Source organism: Scomber japonicus, chromosome 19 (assembly GCF_027409825.1).
Source record: "Scomber japonicus isolate fScoJap1 chromosome 19, fScoJap1.pri, whole genome shotgun sequence".
In the NCBI taxonomy this organism is placed as follows: domain Eukaryota; kingdom Metazoa; phylum Chordata; class Actinopteri; order Scombriformes; family Scombridae; genus Scomber; species Scomber japonicus.
This window is the reverse complement of record NC_070596.1, coordinates 20,653,053-20,675,486: the sequence shown is the minus strand read 5'-3', so window position 1 is coordinate 20,675,486 and position 22,434 is coordinate 20,653,053. Positions and strand designations below refer to the sequence as shown.

The window sequence follows — 22,434 nt, the reverse complement described above, 5'->3', positions numbered from 1 at the left end:
TGTGTCTTTGTTTCCTCACTTTTACCTTTTTATGTGTTTGCCTATCATTTTTAGGCAAATGAAACATTAGAAATCCATAGTACTGCTTGTGTGTGTGTATGTGTGTGTTTTGAAACAGGGTCAAGAATTGACCCAAAACAAAGATATTGGTAGGCCTCTTGAATTCATATTATGGATAATATAATAAATAATGTGAAAAATACACAAGTATTTGCCATTTATCATAACATGACCCAATGTTGAAGCTGTGTTTTTAATTGAAATTGAAGGATGAGTTCATAATTGTTCATGTCTGTCTTAAAACAATTGTCAATTGCCCAAATGACATTGAAATATGTTTTTCTTGTAATCATTCTTCCTGTTCATACTGACCATTAGAGGATCCCTTCATAATGTACTTACAATGTAAGCGATGGGGGGCAAAATCCCCAGTCCTCCTTTTCTGCAAATATGCATTTAAAAGTTATTCTGAAGCTATTCTGAAGCTTCATCCAAATCAGTATCTTAAATTAGTAAACATTAAAGTCTTTCTATTTGTTACTATACTTCCACTGCAGCTCAACAGGGAAACACTGTCTGAGGAAACACAAAGAGGGAATCTGATGCTAAAAAAAGACTGTATATGGCAGATATCCACTTGATATGACTTACTCACTTGAGATGATTGCTGAAGCTTAGATACATTTTTGGACACACTGGATTTTGTCTCCCATCATTTATAGTAAAAGCACACTTGAAGTGGATCTTTTATTAGCCAGTATGAAGAGGAGGAATAATAACAGTGAGAAAAACCTCCTTCAGTGCTCATATGGGAACCTGACTGTAGTTTTTAGACACACTTGAGATGTCATGAACCTGTTCTTTAAGTTATTTTCCAAGAGATGTAATATTTTGTCTAATCCAGGGATGTGAAACTCATTTTAGTTCAACAGCTACATACAAATCAATTTGATCTCAAGTGGACCGGAGGAGTAAAACCATTGCATAATAACCTACAAATAATATAACTTCGCTGTAATAAACCATCTATTTACAAAACAGTCTGAGATGTCTTTGGAAAAAACTGAGACATAATATTGTTGAGATTGCACTCATTTATTTTTTAGATTATTTTGTTATTATTTATTTTTGATGCTGTGCACAATGTTCAATATATGAATGGTTTCAGTATGACCACAACCAGGGTTGGTTGGGAAGGTTGCTTTGGAAATGTAATAGGTTCAGATTACTAGTTACCCTATTTAAAATGTAATAAGTAATGTAACTATTTCAATTACTTAATCAAAGTAATGTAACTAATTAAATTTGATTACTTTTTGATTACGTTTCTAATTTTCTAACCAATGTTTTCAGCTATTAGGGTGAAGACCACCAAAAGTTCAGGTGTTTTTTATGGATACTGACATGATTTATAAGGGAGATCATTTCTCATTAAGCAAGATTTGTCTCTCATTTGAAAATGTATTCAGTAGTTCATGTAGATTTTGGAATATAAAATACAAATATTTTATGTAAAAAGTCAAAAGTCTGGCATGCACTTAATTGGGCCGCATGTTTGACACCCATGGTCCCTGTAGTCATGGTAACTACCTGTCCCTGGGCCAGGCTGCAGGTGGCGATATTGCGCCGCCATGTTGGACGATGACTAACTTCTCAAGAAGAAGAAGAAGAAGAAGAGACAGTTAGCCAACATGGCGTTCAGTTTTGGCGGCGCAGCGACGAACACAGCGGCAAGTAAGGATATTTTTAGTCAACTTTAAGAGTATTTTGAGGAGGCATGAAATACGCCACATAAATATAGTTCAAAACAGCCTTACTATAGTGGTTTTACATCAGCACAATGTGTAAATAATCAGCTGGTAGCACACACCGAGCTACCGCTATGTCAAGCTACCGGCTAACGATCAACCTCATGTGAAATGCTGCTTAACTTCATACGACAGAGGTTTCTGCGTCATGTCTCATATTGTGTCACACTGTTTTAATGATACTGAAGCAGAGCTCAGTTGCTGACTATTTGATGTTCATTTCTCCAAGTGACTTCTACTACTTCCTTTTTTTTCTTCATTTGTCTAGTGCTGTTATTTTAAAAACGCACTTCCAGGTTAATTGGAATTAACTAAATAAATTTAAAGTTAAACTTTTAACAACAATGTTTTAGTAATCAAAGTAACAATACGATCAATCTGTCATCATCTTGATTCTTACTGTAAGATAATTTACTGAAACGCCTTATCAGTATTACACCTGTTTTTGGGAGTATATTGATGTAAAAATAAACATTTAACATTAGTTATGAGTTATGTAAACAGTATGAAGACAGACTGCTTTCTTTATTGGGCTTTTTTTACTCACTAAGACAAAGTGAAGTGATGTATAAAACTGTGTTGACTGTATTTAGGTATGGGTCAGTGCTCCTGAAAATTTCAAATGGTGCAACCACAAAAGAATGATAAATATAAAATATTCTATCCACCTACAGTTTATTTAAGTGTACAAATAATTACTTCATTTTTTTGAATTAGTTCTTGATTTACATAGTTCCCTAGGTTAAATTTAATATTTAGAATGATTATATTCCATTACCTTTATTTTATTTTATTTTAAAATAAAGGTAATCACTGCTCCCCACCACCTTAACTAACACATTTTCTGCGTGAACCCCTGTTATTCATACGTTTATTTTTAAATTTTAACCCTTTTAAATTTGACATGGACACACAGAACATTGAACTCTATTCAAATCTAATTGAACTGACACCCTTTTTTGTCTCTGCTGTGTCTCCATAGCTCTTACAGCTCCTGGTTTTGGGGCTGCCACCACAACTGCTGCTGCACCAGCCACAGGATTCAGTTTTGGCTCCACCAACACTGGTACGACACACCTGTTATGCAAATATGTAGCAGTGTGTTTTTTTCTTCTTATTTAGTCCTGGTTCTTTAAAAACACTTCAGTCTGTTTTTTACCATGAATAAGACCAAACCAGGACTTCCTTTCTGTCATTTAACTCCTCCGTGTCGTTCTCTCTCTCTCACTGCTTGCCTCCCCTGGCTGCAGGATTTGGGGGGCTGGGAGCTGGAAACACCACGGCTGGTGGGTTTAGTTTTGGGGGGTTTGGTTTAAATGCCAACCCAGCAGCAGTCAGCTTTAATGTGGGGTGCTTTGGTACAGCAACCACCACTGGCACTGTTTTCAATTTTGGTAATAGCCTGGCTAGCACAGGTAGATGACCTTTGTGATTGATTTTAATCAGTACAGTCTTGTCTGTAAACACACATTTTCATCCATGTTCACATCTATGTGGTGCGGTGCTTTATTCTTCCATCTCTCATGTTGATTTGTCACACACAACAAAATGCATTATTGTTTCCATTTGCATGAGGAGACAAAATGTTGAATTATGCACTCATCTCCTTTGATCCCTATGCAAGGCTAGTGCATTTTCACCTTTTTTTGTAAGATGGAGGAACAATGCTTGACTGAAATTGTTTCCCTTTTATTAATGTTAAATGCTCCATCAGTATTTTTGTCTTCTCCTATATATGTCAAACAGTCAGTGCTTAAATTATTTTCCCTTTCCTCCATTTATCTATCCGCACCTCTTCGTTATTTCCTTTATCTTATTTGTCATGATGTGTTCCTCAGGCACATTTGGCGGCTTTGGGACGACTACAACAACTGCTGCTGCGCCGGGCTCCACTTTTAGTTTTGCTGCTCCCTCCAGCACCACAGGTCAGTAGTAAAACTCCAAACAACAAGCATGCACACAGTACTTACTTTAAAGCAGAAGTAATTAATTGGCAGCCTGGACGACTAAATGAATACTTGGCGGAAATTAGAAAACCAAGCTGAAATTAGCCTGTAGTTCTTCCTTGTGCCAACTACACTGCTGTACTTGTCAAATGATGGTGCTGTAGCCGGAAGAACAACACATTTTGCAGCTGCATCCCAGAGACACAGAGAACATCTGCAACAACTGCACACTATATCCCTAATTTGTATAGCTAGAGATAAGGTTGAAAATCTCCATAATGGTCCTTTTTATTTGAGCGGCATAGGTCAAATTTGACCCATTTTTACATTTGAGAGCTGTAGAAACACCTGATACACATGTGACCCAAAGTATACAAAAACAGAAATAAAATGCATATACATATAAATATATGTAAATGTACAAATTTTACCTGTGTTTACATTGTATAATAATATTCTGTAAAAAATTCTCCTGAGCTCTAAAGTAGTAACTGTGTCTGTCTGTTTTCACAGAAGGATTAATCAAACATTTATTAATGACTGATGGGGCATTCATGTGAATTGGTGTAGAGACTAATTATGTGTCAGAATCTGAACAGTATGTAAGGGTTAAGAACATAAATAATAATACTAATCACTAACCACAGACCAGCCAGCATTGTCCATATAGCTACAGTGTAAACATCAAAGCACCAAAAAGAAATGGTTGAAACAACAAGTAACATTTATCAGTCTTCTAAATTTTACTCACAAAAGTGCAGCAGCACACTCATCTTTGTGTTGAAATGCAAACACATAGCTGCCACAAGATGTCTCCCTCGCTCTACTATAACACAAGTCCTTCTTATGCAGGGATCTTTATGCAAAGCGGGCTGCAGTCACTTTACACTATAAATGATATTCGAAGCATTAATGTGGTTGATAATTCCTCATTGTGTTCTTCCGTTTAGGGGGGCTGTTTGGTAGCACACAGAACAAAGGGTTTGGGTTCTCCTCTGGGCTTGGCACTGGGGCCGCTGCTGGGACATCAGGATTTGGAACTGGATTAGGAACAACTGGCCTGGGTGGGTTTGGAGGCTTTAATATCCAGCCAACTCAGCAGCAGCAAGGTGAGAGCCAATGTTTCCAAATAACAGTTTTAGTGTTTTTATTAGAAAACCAGTTGATATTCAGGTTGACACCTAACAGGAAGTTATAGATGTCAACCTCATCACCAGTCCAACATTGTGCAGCCAAAGCAGGTAAACTGTAAAGAGACATTCTGACCTCTGCTTCCCCCCTCTCAGGAGGCTTGTTCGGTCAGCAGCCCCAGCAACAGGGTCAAGCTCAGCCTACGCAGCTTTACCAACAAGTCACTGCTCTGTCAGCCCCCACCTTGTTAGGAGACGAGCGCGACTCCATCTTAGCTAAATGGAACCAACTGCAGGCCTACTGGGGCACCGGGAAGGGCTACCACAGCAACAACAACCCACCTGTGGACTTCACTCAGGAGAACCCATTCTGCAGATTCAAGGTAACGGTGAATAGTTCAGTACAGTGGTTAGAAGTGCTGGTTGGTTCATTTGACTTTGAATATCAAACAGCTGTCGTCTGCATCCGTCCTTGTGTTTCCTAGGCGGTGGGATACAGCTGCGTCCCAGTCAGTAAGGATGAGGATGGTTTAGTGGTGTTGGTTCTCAATAAGAAGGAAGCAGATGTGCGGGCTCAGCAGCAGCAGCTGGTGGAGTCCATCCACAAGATCATGGGGAGCAACCAGACACTCACTGTTAATGTAGACGGTGTCAAAGCCCTGCCCAACGACCAGTAAGTTTCTGTAACACATCGCACACAGCACTACATCTACACACACACTTTCCTTGTATTATATTGCAATAGATACTGACAGGTCTTCTTCATCGCTTCTCTTGCTTCTCTCAGGACAGAGGTGATCATCTACGTGGTGGAGCGTTCTCCTAATGGCACCTCCAAACGGATTCCTGCCACCACTCTCTTCAGCTACCTGGAACAGGCCAACGTCAAGGTGCAGCTCACACAGCTTGGCGTGCTCATGTCCGTCACACGCACAGAGCTCTCTCCAGCACAGCTCAAGCAGCTGCTGCAAAATGCCCCCGCAGGTTTGTGTCATCTTCTTGCTGAATTCAACAGATTGGTAGTATGTGATCCTCTATCTTATCCTCTATAGTAACTGAAATTTTGTTGCTTCTCACTAGGAGTGGACCCCATCATTTGGGAGCAGGCCAAGGTGGACAACCCTGACCCAGAGAAGTAAGTTGGTTCAGAGCATGTTTTAGACTTTGGGTTGCCATATGAATGATCTCATGTGGGAGAGAATAGTTACAAGAGATTTGTTGTATTTATTAGCATAGTAAGTGTTGTTACCCAGAAATACATCAGCATATTTTCCATTAAAGACAATATACTAGACAGATAGAAATTCAAGTGTTTTCCAACTCAGATCTTATTTGCATGATGGGCCATGCTAACTTTACACTTGTCACCTCCATTTCAAAGATTTGAGAAATGTGACTCAGGTGAAACTACATGTATTGGGACTTGCAGTGCACATAACATAAGCACAAAACACTTAGCACCCTGGATTAGCAGCTGTAGCTAGCTGCATAAAGATCTGGGGCAACTTTTAGGGTAAAGATAGCATTCCCCATAGTCAGATGTTAACATTAAACTTTCTTGTCTCACCATGCCAGAAATGATAGTTGCTCTAACAAAGTCATTACCATATCTCATGCCCTTTTAATACATTTTCAATAACTGGTTTTGATTTAAAGACCGTGTAAAGTGAAATCAGACATTTTCTTCTAAACACATTAAATAGGTCATAAATGTATTTCTAAAAAAGGTGTAAAAAGCATTTCAACCATTTAGATTTGAATTGTGGAGCTAGGCTTCACAAACTGTGTTTCCAGATTTCTGTGTCAGGATTTAGTAGGCGGGTCTGAAATCTCCGCCGCGTTACGTAACGCGGCGGTAATTATCATAAACCCGCCCCTGCTGCTGCTGCAGTATAAATACATTCAGCGCATTAGCCTCAGTCGTTTTCCAGCTCGCTCTCAGCTAGCTAACTAGTCATGACTCCTCCTCGTGTGTGCATCTTCACTGGAAGTCGGGATTTTTGAGCAGTCCGTTGTGTCTGTTTAGAGGTGCCGTACCGACCGCCTCCCTCCCCGGCTTACGTCCTCTCGTCCCGCCGGTGCTACTGGCATTACGTGCCCGCCACCGACCGTCTCCCTCCCCGGCTTCGTGCCCGCCACCGACCGTCTCCCTCCCCGGCTTACGTCCTCTCGTCCCGCCGGCAGCAGGTGCTACTGGCATTACGTGGCCGCCACCGACCGTCTCCCTCCCCGGTTTACGTCCTCCCATCCCGCCGACAGCAGGTGCCTATATCACCGCCACCGACCGTCTCCCTCACCGGCTTACATCCTCCCATCCCGCCGACAGCAGGTGCCATCATCACCGCCACCGGCATTATGTGCCCGTCAGAGAGTGTAAGTAACGTTATGTGCTTATAAGTTATAATACTGTACATTTAGGCAATTAAATGCATTTTGCTGAATGCGCAAATCCTGAAAGTGATTTTACATAATGCACCGTCATGCCCGTGTAATGTTAGCATGCATGTAATCGTGACATAATTTGGCCTTATTCCCTGAGCGTCATCCATCTGACAACACAATGATAATCGACAGGTAATATTTTATGTGCACCAATATAGCTATGACAAGGAATTATATGTAGACTGAGGTTTTACGTTTGTGTGTAATGTAAAACATGGACCGAGAGACACCTAAAATGAGCGTCAAAGTGGCTTCCGAGGTACCCACGAGGTATGTTGTGTGTATGTATGCAGTGGTCATGATGACAGCCTAATGTCTCTTTTCCTTATTCCTGTTTTCTTTTCCCATGTACAGGTCTCAGTGTCTTCCTCCATCATATCTGGCAGCCACTGTTCCTGTGACTTACCTTGTGCCTAGACTTGGGCGGTATATATTTTTTTCAAGCCTTCATAGCTTCCAGACATTTACCTTGGTGTATGGTATTTATTACACATTTCTGGCGACTAATTTCCGTGGTGACTAAAACATTTGAAATTAAACCACTATAACAGTATGAAGCACTCAGAAAGCACCTTGGTATACTGCAACACCTTTATACCGCCCAGGCCTACTCCTGCCTCAGCCAATCTCAGGACCAGAGCTCCACCAGCCTCCATTGTAAAAGAAGTAAGTTGTGACACACACAAATATATCATTACTCAATAATACATTTATTTTATATTGGACACATTTTATAAACAAATAACAATATAAGCAAGCAATAAACTATAAATAATAAAACAATCTAAAGGGGGAGGTTTAAAACCTGTGTATTCCCCATCTTCATCAGGGTACTCCTGATGAATGCGGAGGACAACACAGGAGGGGATGACAACCCGGTTGTCCTTTCCCAGGTATCCCCAGCACCAGGACACAAAACTCCTGTAGGCCAGGTAGCGAGCACGCCTGTAATAAAAAAATGTAGAAAAATTGACATGTGTTGTCTTTTAGAAGAACCTATCTGAAACCAAACTGAACTTATTTGTTTCCCTCCACATTTTTTGTCATGTCTTACAGATTGGGACCTCAGAAGATGAGTTTGATTCATCAACCTGCAGTCTACCTCATCATATTGGCTAAATGGATGGACAAGAAAATGGACAGCAGTTTCCAAGGAATTTCCACGACCACACAGCCACATTTTCAGAAATAATAATAATAATAATAATCTAGTGATTGCTTGTATAAATGTCCAATCATGTGCATTCAGTTTATACATCTATATATCAAGGTGATGTACATGTTTGATTTACTATGTAGTCAAAAACAGCTAAAGAATGAACTAGTATTTATTGTTTGCAATCTGTCCAACATGAGAGTTTATATATTGCTCAGGAAGATGAAGGATTAAAATGGATACAGTCAAGCATCACTCATGTGCTTTGAGTGTAAATGAAATACACTGTATACATTAGTCAACTATAATATGATTGTATAAATGATGTAAGTTTATTCCCGGGTACTAAATCTTACCTCTCTTTGTAAGGCATGTCATTTGATCAACACAAGTGTAATTTATAAATATCCGAAATCAGTAAAACAATTATTATATTGTCTATGTAACCCAGATCTTTCCTTTTCCACCAGTGGTCCATGATCTGCCTGATAAATGTTTAGGGCATTCTGCAGGGAGTAGGGGTTCAGGCAGACTGGCTGAAGAGTCATGCAGCGTGGCTCTTCAGGCAGCTCTCCACATCTACTCTGAGTCTGAACCTATAGGAATATGTGTAATAAGTGTTTTAGTGCTAGATATCTAGTATGCTGCTGCTTATGTATTCATTATTTGAATTATTATTGTGAAAAACAGTTTTTATTTACATACAGCATTCAGCTCCTTGCAGCAGACATGTTCAACCTCTGTGGGCAGTGTTCTGCATTCTCCACATGTGCACCTGCACAAGTACATTTTTAATCACAGTGTGACAAATGTTAACCATTTCAGTTGTCAGTTCAGTATGAAGCCTGGTTCAGCAAAATGACCTAATCAGTTGAAGCATATTGTCTTATTCAGCCTGTGTGTTGTAATGATGACATTCAGCAATCCACAAATTAATCAGAAGACAGGTAAGTAACTGACTAAGTGAAACTGGTTAGTGTTATATTGAACTTTTTTGTAGTCTAATTAGTTACCTAATGCGTTTCCCCACATTTGTTGAATAATGTGATCTGAAAAAACGAGTAAAATGCCTCCTTTCAAAGCTGGACAAACTGAATTTACTTGGGTTTACCACCCACTACACTCTTAGAAAGAAATACTAGTACTACCTTTATTAGGTATAAACAAAAGGAGTAATTAAATTAACGAAACAGTAATAAAAATCAAGTGTTTAATCTGTGAACAGACAAAACAATCACAATTCTTCATTACATGAAACCCTAACGTTTTTAGCTAGTCAGTGGGAGCGTACCTCGGCAGCTAACTCGGTTGCTAGCTCGGCGTCAGTATCCCATAGCAGAGAGTCAGTAATACATATTGCTAACTTGCATAAATAGGAGACATACATTACCATTCTGTTGCAGACTGTGAGGCACGAGATTGTGCATGTTCATTGTCTGACTCCGAGTCAGTGTCTGGCTCTGATGGCTCAAACATGTAGGGCTGGGTCACTGCAATGCTGTTAGCGCGAGCGTCCATTGCTACTGTTGCTATGTTACACGGAGGCGGCCCCCTTCCGCGCGTGGGTGTGTTTCCAGCGCCTTCAGCAGACACGCCCCCAGCGTTTGGCAGCACAGAGAAGTGCTTGATTTTTCATGATTTTAAAAGATAATTTTACATACTTAGACAATTTTTCTAGCATTCAAATTTGGAAGGATGGTTAATAACACATCTGTCTGTGATGTGACTAACTCAGAACACAAATATATTTTCACTTTACACGGTCTTTAAATTATTATAATTAAACTTGACACACTTTATTTTCTGAACTGATTTAGACATTTGACCACATTAAATTCAATCAAAAAGAATAAAGAAGTTTCCTAAACAATGCCTGTTAACCCGCAGCTTTTACTGGCAGTTATTTGTTGTTTACAAAAATCAATAAAAACTGCAGCTAAATTGTCTATGGTGTGGGGTATGGCATGCTATGATGATTAAGTTTCCCATGATTTTCTCCAGATTAATCCCTGTACCCATGGTGGGTTTTAAGGAGCTGTTGCGCAGGCTGCAGATCCAGGAGCAGATGACCAAACAGCACCAGACCAGAGTGGATGTAAGTGAAAACACTCCTGCTGTTGTTTCTTTTCAGTTCACTAAGAGTAAAAAAAAAGGATATGGGCACAGTGCCTTTTTGATTATCAACAATGGAATTTTGAAACAGATTTTGTGGTGTCAAGGACAGAGTACACAGATGTCTGATGTATGTTAGCTGCCAGCAGGACAGCTGCAAGTGGATCTTTTTAAAACCATCTTACAGTAGCAACATAGTTAACTATTAATTCTTCATATTTACACTGATAGTCATTTTCTCTGTTAAGCTTTGTTTGGATTTTTAGGTTACATCATGTGCAGAAGACTTACTTGCAAAACATACACATTTCCTAATTGGACCTCCATTAAAAGCAATTACCTAATATTGACGTCAAATGTCACATTACCCCTAACTCAGGAAATTTGAAATGCTAAAGAACAATAAACTTGCCAGATGTGAAACTATAAATCTAGTCTTGTTATGCAAAATATTCAAAAAGCCCAAAAACGTGAAAGATTTCTATTATAAGCCAACGAGACAGAAATTGTTTACAGCTCGATGGGTCCAAAAATAACCTTGAACCTTGTTTGTTTTTGAGCCGAAACATGTTAACAATTCTCAGCTTCCCTGTTTTCACTTACACACTCACGGATTTGCAGATTGTTTCCAATGACATCAGTGAACTTCAGAAGAACCAGGCAACCACAGTGGCCAAGATTGCCCAGTACAAGAGGAAGCTGATGGATCTGTCTCACAGGGTGTTGCAGGTAACTATTGTATTGCTCTCCTTTTTCCAAAAATTGTGAAATGATCTTTGAAGAAAAGCATAGCACATTTATATAGACTTTTGAATGAGCGATCTGGCACTGTCTGTGTCTTACCCTGCTTTATTATTTATATTCATAAACCCTTTTCCCCTTTTTTTCCTGGCAGGTGTTGATTCAACAGGAGATTCAGAGAAAAAGTGGTTATGCTATCCAAGTTGATGAGGAACACCTCAGAGTGCAGCTGGACACTATTCAGTCTGAACTCAATGCTCCCACACAGTTCAAGGTAAGTTTGTGTTTAAACCACAACAGCAACAAATGCAAGCTGCCAGAAGTCCTCATTTTTCCCTCAGTTATTAAGCAGGATAATTAAACTTGAAATCAGGATAATGTGGGATTATCACGCTTGAAATACTATATAGAATTTAGATGTTGATTAGTAATTCGGGAAACAAAAAGCAGTATTTAGAAACTACATTTGTGATATAGAATTATTTAGGCTATAATATTCAAGTTTCACCACCCTTATGTAGCCCAGACTCATTGGGGTCCGATTGTATTTGCAAATTATCATAAATAGTTTTTTTGGGTGCTGTGAGAGCTCAAACTGCTACTACAGTATTGGTGTTGTCTTATCTCTCAGGGTCGGCTGAATGAATTGATGTCCCAAATCCGGATGCAGAACCACTTTGGAGCTGTGCGATCAGAAGAGCGTTACAGTGTTGATGCAGATCTTCTCAGAGAAATCAAACAAGTGAGAGCCGGCACATTTACATATCACATCTTATTTTCACGTCTGTGCCCGGTGTTTCTGGTGTGGCTCCAGAACGACCCCTGAAGGCATAGCTTTGGCTCTACAGACATTAGCAAAGTTTCCATCCAAATCTAGCATACATTTTAACTAAGAGTCTGGAATATCAGCAAAAGAAAATTCATATCAATGCACTTTTTCATTCACTACTCTTTTTGGGAGTATTTGAAGTTGTTTCATTAAAGATATATAGGTGGCCCTAATTTTCCAGTCGGGGTCATTAAGCTCTTAAGATGCTGGCAAAAGATATGTGCTTAAAAGAGCACCAGTCAAACCACAAACTGTGAAAAAACATTGAAATATGACTTTTTCAACATGATTTAACAGTTAAATCTGTTTCCATTGCACTTTTGTTGTTCTGTCTTAAACTTTTATCGATTATTCAAATTTTTGATATTTCTGGGGGGGAAGGGATTGAAACGTATTTCACTTTCTTAAAAAAAATGTTTTTCCAATCACTAAAACACCTTTTCCTTTTTTCTCACTTTCAGCACTTGAAACAGCAGCAGGATGGTTTAAGTCATTTGATTAGCGTCATCAAGGATGATTTGGAAGACATCAAACTCATAGAGCATGGACTGAGCGACAGTGGACACATGAGAGGAGGCATCCTGAGCTGAGTGTATCCTCCCAACACACATACATATGATGCTCAGACTCTCTTATTCTCAGTATAAATCCTCTGAAAAGTGGCACCCATGAAGAGTCAACGTGTCCCTTTTTGTCTTAAAATTGGATTCATCTTGAAGTAATCTACTGCCTTTTAGGTTTAATCATGTTCAGAGGGCATCTGAACATAATAAATGAATAAATACATTTGGGGTAATTTCTCTTTATCACCATTTCGGCAGGTTCGTAAGGACTTTACCTCACTATCTGTACCAGCAAAACAACAATGACTGGTTAGTCTCTGCTCTCTGGACTGATATAGAAAGCTTAATGCAAAGACTCAACATGGTCTAATAATAGCTTGCTTCCCCTATGGTAAATCAGATTATGAATATGAGACTGGGATGTAAACAAGTCGTGGGATTGAATGTGTGTCACGATTGAATACTTTGTAAATATATATTTGTATTTCTTTTTTATGCTGTTAGACTATTATTAAAATTTCATTTACATTTAAAAACAAGTCCTCCATTGCATCTCTTTACTTCTGTGTGTGAAAACATTTCTATTTGTATAAATATATAGACAGTAAAGGGGTTTTTATTTTCCAGTGTTTGCTTTCTGTTTTCTATTTGTGCCTGAACTTCTTGCCTGTCCATCTGTATCCTGTTGTGTTTTTTTACTTATAGGTTACATACAGTAGTACATAAATGGGGCATCTCAGATTTGCTGTGTTTACCTCTTCAGACAAACCTTTTTTCCAACATCTCATCAAAGCAGGGCTTGAGTTGATAGGATTCATGTCCTGGATTCACATCCCCACAAGGATGAAAGACTGATTGGCAGTTAAACTGATTAAGCTGCTTTCAGACAGATTATATCCCCTCATGCAGTAGGGTAACCCATATCCCAAGGGTCTGAATTATACAGTGTTTTTCAGGCCACAGGTAAAAGTAAAATACATATATTTCCCCTGTGTGGAAGTAGTGACTGATGACTAATCGCTAGTTGTGCAGAATGTTTTTAGAAGGAGCCCTTGACTAAGGAGGATAACTATCCCAGAATTGTACCAAATATAGTCACACGTGTGTTAATTTAGGAGCTTTTGATATCACACGGGCTCTAGAGGCCCAGATAGCTGCAGTTGTCTCACCACTAACTCCTGTAAGCTCCTCAAAGTGGAGAAAGTGCGCATGGATTGCGTTGGTCATGATTACAATGTGAGATTCCAGCAGCAGTGCTACTGTTGAAAGCATATAGGAGAAACACTGACTGTACTTTCAATGTTATGTTAGCAGGTAAAATGATTGTTTGAACTACAAAAGATCACCTTTAAAAAAAGAAAATATCAACAATATTGATTTTAAATAACACAAAAAAGGAGCATTCCACAGTATTTAGAGAATTTGACACTGTTTTATTTCTAATGTTTGTTTCCTGTTGAAATGTTATGCAGATGATGAAGCTTTCACAGACCACTGGAATTTTTGCCTATTAAGATTATGACATTTCAGATCCTCTCTTTACAGTACTCGAGTTGTTCTGATAGAGGTGAAATCACTCTCTCTGGACCTTTTGATTCTGAACTTCTATAGGACATGAAACAACATGAAAGGCCAAGAAGGCATCACATGCTTGTTGCATGTTGTCTTTATATGCATAATGAAACAGATGAGCATTACATGTTAAACTTCTTTATCTCCAGTAAAAAAAAGTTGTTAAAAAAAGAGCCCGAAATCTAAGAGGTAGAAAATATCTGTGTTGCACCTGAACCTGTAACCCCACTCAGTCAAATAGATAAACTACTAACCATTCAAATGTCAACAGATGTGTATTTGGGTGAACAGATCTACCCAAGATGGTGCTTGGTGTTTTCTATGCAGCAGATGAGCAGAGACCTCTAACGCGCCGCTGCTCCAGGTCTACATGTGTGCGGAGAGGTCCACCAGACGGAAAGCCTCCATGAACTCATTGATGTCGATGCTTCCGTCTTTGTTGAAGTCGATGCTCTGGGCCAGGTCTGCGATGGCATCGTCACTAATCTCTGTCTTAAGATGCGTGCTCAGGAGTTTCCAGGTTTGACGGAACTCCTCGAAGGAGATCAGACCTGGAAGGAGACACAAAAGAGGTAGTAGACTGTTTAAATTACTGCAAAGGCATCAAATATAGGTAGGAAAATGGGAAGAAAGGCATTGAGCCAGTGTTTAGGATCCAAGCTAAGCTACTTCCTGACCTGAGTGATCTGTGTCTATGATACGGAAGATGGTTTCCAGGTTGGAGTGATTTTTGTACATGGTCTCAAGGATACTGGTGTCTGAGATCTGTCAGGAAAGATGAAAATTTGGGATGTTAACAATTGTGCAATTTTGCATTTGAGGGGTACAAGAACAGGATGACAAGAAAAGAAAGGAAGAAACACCTCTAGTTTTGGCTGGGTGATAGATAACTCCCTTATCGACTGCTGGTAATCCACCATACCGCTCTGGGTGCAGCTGACGAGCTGTGGACGCAGCACCCTCCAGGGCAGACCCAGATTCAGTACCTTCTCTGTGGCAGTGGCCCAGTTACTTAGAGAGATCATCCCTGAGACACGAGACATGAAGACACATAGGCATTATCAGTAATTGATTCTTATACACTCTAGATGGTCTTTTGTTGTGTAAAACAGACATGAACTAATTTGGTTAATTGAGTAATAGTTGCAACAGTGGGAAGCTGAAACTGGTGTTAGTTTTTGTTTTGGTCTTTTATCAACAGCACAAAGTGTTAACAGTTGTCATTTCTCTGCTATGTATTGTATGTTGTATATGTACGGACGGGTGATTGCTGTAATTTCGCTGTACTTGTACTTGTACTTGTTATAGTGACAAATAAAGCTCTATTCTAATAAAGCTCTATTCTATGCTAGGTACCTGTGTTGTTGGGATCAAACTCCTGGAAGGCACTGATGAGATCTGACTTATGTACAAACAGTTGTTCCCTCAGAGCTTGCAGAGCGGATCTCTCTGTCCAGCCAACACTGTCAGAGAACAGGTGGAGAAAAAACACATTTACACACTCATTTAATTGTGTAAATCAGGTAATATTTATGAATTGGTTATATAACTAGTAAATTGTAATTTGTGTGCCTATTTCTGTGTTTTGTATCCCTTGAAATTGAACTACTGAAATGTTCTTTAGACTTAGATTTAAATATTTTTCTTAGTACTACTTTTTCAAAGTGTGTACCTTTGCCTCAGGGTGAGCTCCCTGCATGTCTTTTTGCTGGCCTGATACTGAATGAAGTGAGGGACCAGATCAGGGCCCATTCTGATGTAGGCTCCTCTGTTGCTGCCCACCTCATAGTAGTTAGACGCTGAAAATATAGTCAGCACCTGGATGTAAAAAAAAAAGACGGCTGGTAAGTGTGTTCAGACATAATTCACACATAATTATTTCAGTCTGCTGATTATTAATTGATTCTAATTGGGAGAAACACTAGTAGGTTGCATGCTTAAATGAGAAGGATGATGTTCTTACAGGTATCAGATTACAGTGCTTCTTAACAAAACTACTCAATCAATATTCCATCTTAAATATTTCTCTATATATTTTTGTGCTCACCTTGCGATTGTGGCAGAATTCGTAGCCGTCCTGTTTGCACTCATGGGAGCGGATGAGGAGCTGGAGATTGTGTCTTCCCAGCACTTCCTCTGTGACATCTGGCCCCCAGTAGCAGCCTCCACCTCGCACCTCATTGAGAATGCAGCCGTTTTGGGGTGTGGGGTCACTCCACAAGATATCCACTATCTGGGAGGATGAATGAGTGATTTACTGTTATTTAAGCCACCAAATAGCATTAAATAACAAAGTCAGGAAATATTCAAATGTGTGTTTTGTCTATGTTGAGTTTCTTCTCCATCACCTACTTGTTTCCACTCATGCTCATCTGTCTCCGTCACTTCTCCAGACTCGGGGTCAGAGTCGGAGTCCAACTTCTTCAGCTCTTTGTACGACTGGTCAAAGCCAGCCAGTTTGCGCCTCTTCTTCAGCTCCTTCTCCACTGTCCAGTTGAGTTGATTGTTCAGGGGCACATTGTGGAGCGAGCGGCGTGGGAAGTCGTACCTGGCTGAGCCCTGGTGAGTCAGAGAAAACACTCGACGCCGGCCTTCCGGCGCTCCATCAGACTCCTTGTCATCGTCTGTCTTACGGCTCTGCTTAGGAGGCCTGAGGGCCGACACATACTGCACCAAACCAAAAACACAAAGATGAAATATATATATACGCAGATATATTTTGTATATTATATAATAGTTCTGGATGCACCAAATATAGTCATGTCATTGATATTGAAGGCCACTCTTACTTTGTGTCTCTCCATTCTGGATATTATGTTGAGGTCTGTCGTGTCAGAAATCCCTCCATGAACAATCAGCACCTTGTGATCGATCACTGTGGCCAGGGGAAGACAGCTGAAGATCTTCTGGAGAAGCTTTAGGATCTTTTTGCCATGCAACTGCAGACCATTAATACATAGTTGGTTACCCAGTGCAACAGTTATTGATGTATTTTGAAGCAGTGGAGCACAATGGCATTAAGAATAAATTGCATTCAGCTTTGGATAGTAGTACTAAGATCAATTTACGATGATTTGTTGACAATATGAAAAGCATAGAATACAACGAGCTTTATCCTTTAAGCCATAATCACTTGTGCCAGTTAATAAACATGTACCAGCATGTTTCATTCCCCATGCTGGGAGTCAGACTTGGTGTATCAATGTGAAGCTGGCAGACAAACCCCTTTCAGTTTTTAACATTTTTTTCTCAAGGAGCAGCCTCAACACGTGAAAATAAAAGGTTACAAGCTGACGGTTAGTTTTACACATGCTGGCTTGAATGAGGTAAAAATAGAAGTGCATGTGGTTTATTAATTGAGATTAGAAATAAGCAGTGTTGGCATGTAATTTTGTACATTTACCAAGGAGGGACTTGTACTTTTTAGGGACTTGTACTTGAATATTTTTTTGATTTATTTAACTTTTTGCTCCACTACACTTATCTAACAGTTATAGCTACTTGTTTATCAATTATGATTTTACATACATAAATGTAATGAACTTTTATTGTGAAGTTTAAAACCCAACAATAAATATAACATTAAAATGAGGCTGCATCATACATCATGCATCATGCAAAGACCTACCCTGTATTTTCCCAGAACTTCTTTAGTGAAACCGTATCTGGAAAAAACACACAAGATTATTAAATTACATTATAAACAGTGAAAAGCCATTAATGAGTATAATGTGACCAAATTTACAAAACAAAAACAGGCAGAATAAGGCATTAAATCAGACGTAAGTACGAAAAAAGAAATGTGCAGGCTGTGAGCCAAGTCCACTTTACCTCAGGTTTACTATGTGGTCCTCGTGGTTCCCTCTGTTGAGATGGACATCATTGGGATAGACCAGCAGGAACCCAAACAGGATGAGCAGTATCTCTAAGGAGTTTTTGCCACGATCCACAAAGTCTCCATTGAAGACATACGGTTTCTCAGAAGACGGCAAACCATTCTGCACATGTTCAGTTAATGATGTCAGTTAAAGGGAATTTTCGTGATTGACAATGTGGTGATTTACATATTGTGAATACCTTGTAGAATATCAACAGCAGATCTTCAAGTTGCCCATGTAAATCTCCTAAGAATGAGCAAAAAAAAAAAAAGCATAAATATTTGTTGGCATTTCATGTGTGATGATAAAAAAGAATAGACAAGACAAAATGTGTTCAGGAAAAGACTGGTGTTGTGTACCACATATGGTAATCTCCTTGGTATGGCAGGTGGTGACATGATTAATATTTGGAAGGATCCTTAAAAGTCTCCAAGTCTCTCCAAGAATCTGCAGAACATACCGAGCATGGAGCTGCGACTGGGGAGAAAAACAAGTATGAACAAACTGAGGTACATTTCACTGAGCCTTCCTGTCACGAACTTTGTCTATTTTGATTATCTGCCATCTGTGTGCTTTATGTGCCAAAAAAGCACACCTGCCTGTACCTACGTGTTTGTGTTTGAAGGCCTCCACCAGCTTCGACACCCCGCAGAAGGTCATGGGGAAGGTCAGATGTGGGCCTGTGTAGCTGTCAGGCACCTCGATACTCTCGTAGCAAAAATACCTCTCCCATTCGGCGTCACGACAGATTTCATTCTCACGAAAGATGTGAGATATTAGGTTTCCTAAATTAAAGGCAAGGCAGGGAAGTGGATCAGTATTGTGAGGGAAAGCCTTCACTACGTTTCTCAGCAGGGAGCATGCTGGGTGTGCTTAGATAAGCTCACTGTCAGTAATCTTATAAAGCCTACAAGTCAGTGAATTAAACAGGAGTTGAGATGTACTCTTACTTTCGCTACTGGCTGGAGTGAAGTGGTCCATCAAGAAGCCAAAAAAATTGTAGAGCTGCAGGAAGGGGAAAGAGAAATTGTAGTGTCAAAGAACTGAAGACATGCCACAAATCAAGATTCATTCTGTGCCAACCTTTCCTCTAAAACTGTATGACCTCACCTTGATCTGGTCTTGTTCTCCTGCATATTCAATAGACTGGAAGATGTTCCACGTGTACCTCCGTTTCATCTCCAGCCGAGCAACATACTGACGGTACCAGCGCTGGATCAGCAGAGCCGCTCTGATTGCTGAAGGAAAGGAAGAGAAAAGGAAGTGCATGATCATAACTATGCTGAGGTACTACCAGTACATTCATTCAGTCTATCAGATCACGACCAAAAGACTCACCAGTGGCAGCTTCACAGTGTGCATAAGATTTAATAAAGATTGCAAAAGTTATCAAACACTGATAGGTTTGAACACAAGCTGAGAAGTGTAAAGATATGATGGAATAAAAAAGATATTTACCTGGTACTGAGATGCTCCCTAAAAAAGACACAAAAACAGTGGTATTAAATGATTGCAATAATTAGGAGCATTTCTTTTGAAAACATCTAAGCTTGACTATTCACTCCAATGATACAATAAAGGCTGCACCTCTGTCACATTTCTTCATCCGTCGTTCTGTTTTTCCCATGCCACATCCCATGACCCTTTGCAGTTTTTGCTGTTGAAGACAAAGATACTTTCACATGTGAGTCTGAGATATCTGACCTTGTGTTTTGCAACCTGAGAATAATGCAATAACAGATATCAGTATAGAAAATAATCACAATGTAACACATTTGGCTTTTTTTTTTCATCTATTGCACTACACATTCTACTATGCAGTTGAGTCTTCCCCAGAGATATGTGAAGTATGTCTTAATTATTTTGTAACAAAATAGTGGAGATTTGCCAGCGTTTTAACACTGAATTCAGAGAGCTTGATGTTGACTTCTGCCCACCTTCATTAATCCACTTCAGTGAACCCTTAAAAACACTGTTGAACTTTGAAAATCTAACCCTAACCTTAACCCTAACCCAAACCGATTTCTTTTATAAGCAACAGTTTCTATTTATTTCTATTTTTTGTCTGTTTTCTGCTTCCTACACAACAACGAGACTGCCCTGGTCAAGGTCACCAGACCCAGACCTACTCCTTGTCATTGACACAGCCCTTTACTCCTCTTTAATTCTCCTTGACCTCTTCTCATCCACAGCTCAGTGGTCCACTGTTTAGTCACAGTAGACCATAATGTCTATGTTAGCATGAATGATGTGGCTCTGGCCAAAGAGCTCCTTCTCTGTTATGTTTGTAGATGCTTCCTCCCCTTGCGCTCCTCTGGGACCCCCTAGGGCTCTATTTTGGGTCCCTTCTTATTCATTATATTTTATTGTAATTGTATGTCCTGTTAAAACCTGGTACCACCAATGTTTCTTGCATTATGTCCTGCCTTGCTAAAATTTAAAAATTCAGTTTTGTCTTTTGATGCTCAGGTGATACCTAGGTTGCACTCCTCTTTTTGGCAGCAGAGTTTTGTACTGACTGCAGTCTTTGGATGTTTCACCCACTGATACCAGGATTGTGTGGATTGCAATTGTCAAGTCTGAGACACAGCTAACTAAAAGCGGGTCATCTCTTTCCTCTGCAGACTTAGAAAAAGCATGACCTGCTTGTGGTTATCTGTCTCAGCTGGACAAAGCAGAATTGCAGCACTTTGGACATCAGACTGTCCAGACTTGACTATCACAATCCACGCTACTTTGGTGTGGGTGAAACGTCCAAAGACTGCAGTCAATAAAAAATGATGCTGCAAGGCTTTTAAGACTAAGAGCGACCACATTACACCAATCCTTGCTGCCCTTCACTGGTTAAAAAACAGATTTTTAGATTTTACTGCTTGTTTTTAAAGCCTTGAATGGCCAGATGCTTGCCTATATTTGAGATCTAATAACTACCTATGAGCCTGATCGCTGCTTCAGGGCCTTCTAATTGTTCCAAAATCTCAACTTGATCAGACCTTCCTTGTTCAGACCCCTCAGCTTTGAAGTCCCTGCCTGGAGATCTAAGGCAGGTGAGCTCAGTAGATTCACTTTTATCTTATGGCTTTTTCTTAACTGATGTTAATCATTGTAACTATTAAAATGAGTTTATCAGTTATTTCAGTTATTTTTTTGAAAATGTCTAAGATATACAAACAACACCAACAACATAAACAAATATAGATAATTTGGAAAATCTTATTACTTATAATTACTGAGCGTTTTTTGACATAACTGTGTAAGTGTGGGTATAATAAGCACTTAAGATTAAATAACTGAAAGAATATGTTACCAAACCTATTAAGCAAAATAAAAACAAAGCTCCAGATTGGCCCAAAGAAATCTTACCTGGACACGTTACCTTTCTTTCATTACTTCCTTTAACTTCTTCAGCACCTTTGAAGAAACCTTATCATTTTTTTCCCCCGTAAACTTGGTAGCCACAGTGTCACATTTCATAGGCAGAGCAGCACATGTCCCAGTGGCTGTTGTCACGTTGTAATTGGACTTCCCCGGCCTCTCACCTCCTAGCTACACACTCCCCACCATCACTGAAGCAGAGCAGAGCAGTGTCTCTGACAAGGCCCGCGTGATCACTTAAACAAAACAAGATTTAAATGGATTAGGATTAAACCTTACTACGGGTGGCATCTACGCTGAATAAACGGATGAAGGCTCTGATAAAGGGCAGCAACTGTTTTGAAAGTAGGTTATGTTGTGTCATCCTCGTGACTGATATGACAACTGATCATGTTTTTCTAATAATTACAGTACATATTGTTCTTAGTACAGGGTTCAATGTTAATGTTTTATTTGCACTTATAAATAAAAAAGGCAGAAACTATTTTGAAAAGAGGTTATGTTGTGTCATTCTCGTGATTGATATGACAACTAATAATGTTATTACAGTACATATTGTTCTTAGTACAGGGTTCAGTGTTAATTTTTTATTTGCACTTGCCTCGTTGGGCAATTGTGTCAGAAATGCTTGCCGGAAGTCAGTTTCGCTTTTTCAATTTTCGCAATTTTTCAACAATAAACTTATCCTTATTTATGTAAATGAAACAGAACAAGGACAGAGTGTCATAGACGTCAACACTAAGTTCTTTTAATCAGCTCAGTTTCTTTCAAATAATGGAATAGACTCCCTAATCCAATGGAAAATAGATTTTTTTAGACTTATTTCTTCCAGTCCAAGTGTCCTGATTTCTTTCTTCAATGTTTCTCATTCTCAAGAGTTGT

At 39.5% G+C, this 22,434-nt stretch overlaps 2 protein-coding genes across 2 annotated transcripts; one reads left to right on the top strand and one right to left on the bottom strand.

Moving 5' to 3' along the window:
- The first annotated feature begins 1,686 nt into the window (after positions 1–1,686).
- nup54 (nucleoporin 54) lies at positions 1,687–13,256 on the top strand. The gene is made up of 13 exons (XM_053340161.1): positions 1,687–1,734; positions 2,791–2,874; positions 3,647–3,733; positions 4,705–4,863; positions 5,041–5,267; positions 5,370–5,557; positions 5,672–5,868; positions 5,965–6,019; positions 10,484–10,577; positions 11,216–11,323; positions 11,490–11,609; positions 11,967–12,077; positions 12,626–13,256. The coding sequence occupies exons 1-13, from the start codon at positions 1,692–1,694 to the stop codon at positions 12,752–12,754; spliced, it is 1,602 nt and encodes a 533-aa protein (XP_053196136.1). The 5' UTR covers positions 1,687–1,691; the 3' UTR covers positions 12,755–13,256.
- Positions 13,257–14,583: 1,327 nt separating this feature from the next.
- LOC128380362 (serine/threonine-protein phosphatase with EF-hands 2-like) lies at positions 14,584–19,816 on the bottom strand. Its single transcript, XM_053340159.1, has 18 exons — positions 19,765–19,816; positions 19,636–19,653; positions 19,516–19,524; positions 19,288–19,415; positions 19,128–19,182; positions 18,787–18,962; positions 18,537–18,654; positions 18,377–18,423; positions 18,131–18,297; positions 17,928–17,964; positions 17,089–17,238; positions 16,652–16,966; positions 16,347–16,532; positions 15,972–16,117; positions 15,656–15,762; positions 15,163–15,326; positions 14,977–15,064; positions 14,584–14,850 (listed from the first exon to the last, which is right to left on the bottom strand). The coding sequence occupies exons 1-18, from the start codon at positions 19,814–19,816 to the stop codon at positions 14,666–14,668; spliced, it is 2,148 nt and encodes a 715-aa protein (XP_053196134.1). The 3' UTR covers positions 14,584–14,665.
- Between the last annotated feature and the right edge of the window lie 2,618 nt (positions 19,817–22,434).

What these genes read in the sequence shown, in the direction of transcription:
- nup54 (XM_053340161.1), top strand. Translation starts at nt 1,692, where the DNA reads ATGGCGTTCAGTTTTGGCGGCGCAGCGACGAACACAGCGGCAA. An exon ending in GACAACCCTGACCCAGAGAA is followed by an intron (nt 6,020 to 10,483) that starts GTAAGTTGGTTC and finishes GATTTTCTCCAG; the next exon opens with ATTAATCCCTGTACCCATGG. An exon ending in AGCACCAGACCAGAGTGGAT is followed by an intron (nt 10,578 to 11,215) that starts GTAAGTGAAAAC and finishes ACGGATTTGCAG; the next exon opens with ATTGTTTCCAATGACATCAG.
- LOC128380362 (XM_053340159.1), bottom strand. Translation starts at nt 19,816, where the DNA reads ATGGGATGTGGCATGGGAAAAACAGAACGACGGATGAAGAAATGTGAC. An exon ending in GACCACATAGTAAACCTGAG is followed by an intron (nt 17,965 to 18,130) that starts GTAAAGTGGACT and finishes TGTTTTTTCCAG; the next exon opens with ATACGGTTTCACTAAAGAAG. An exon ending in TCACCCAGCCAAAACTAGAG is followed by an intron (nt 15,065 to 15,162) that starts GTGTTTCTTCCT and finishes CTTTCCTGACAG; the next exon opens with ATCTCAGACACCAGTATCCT.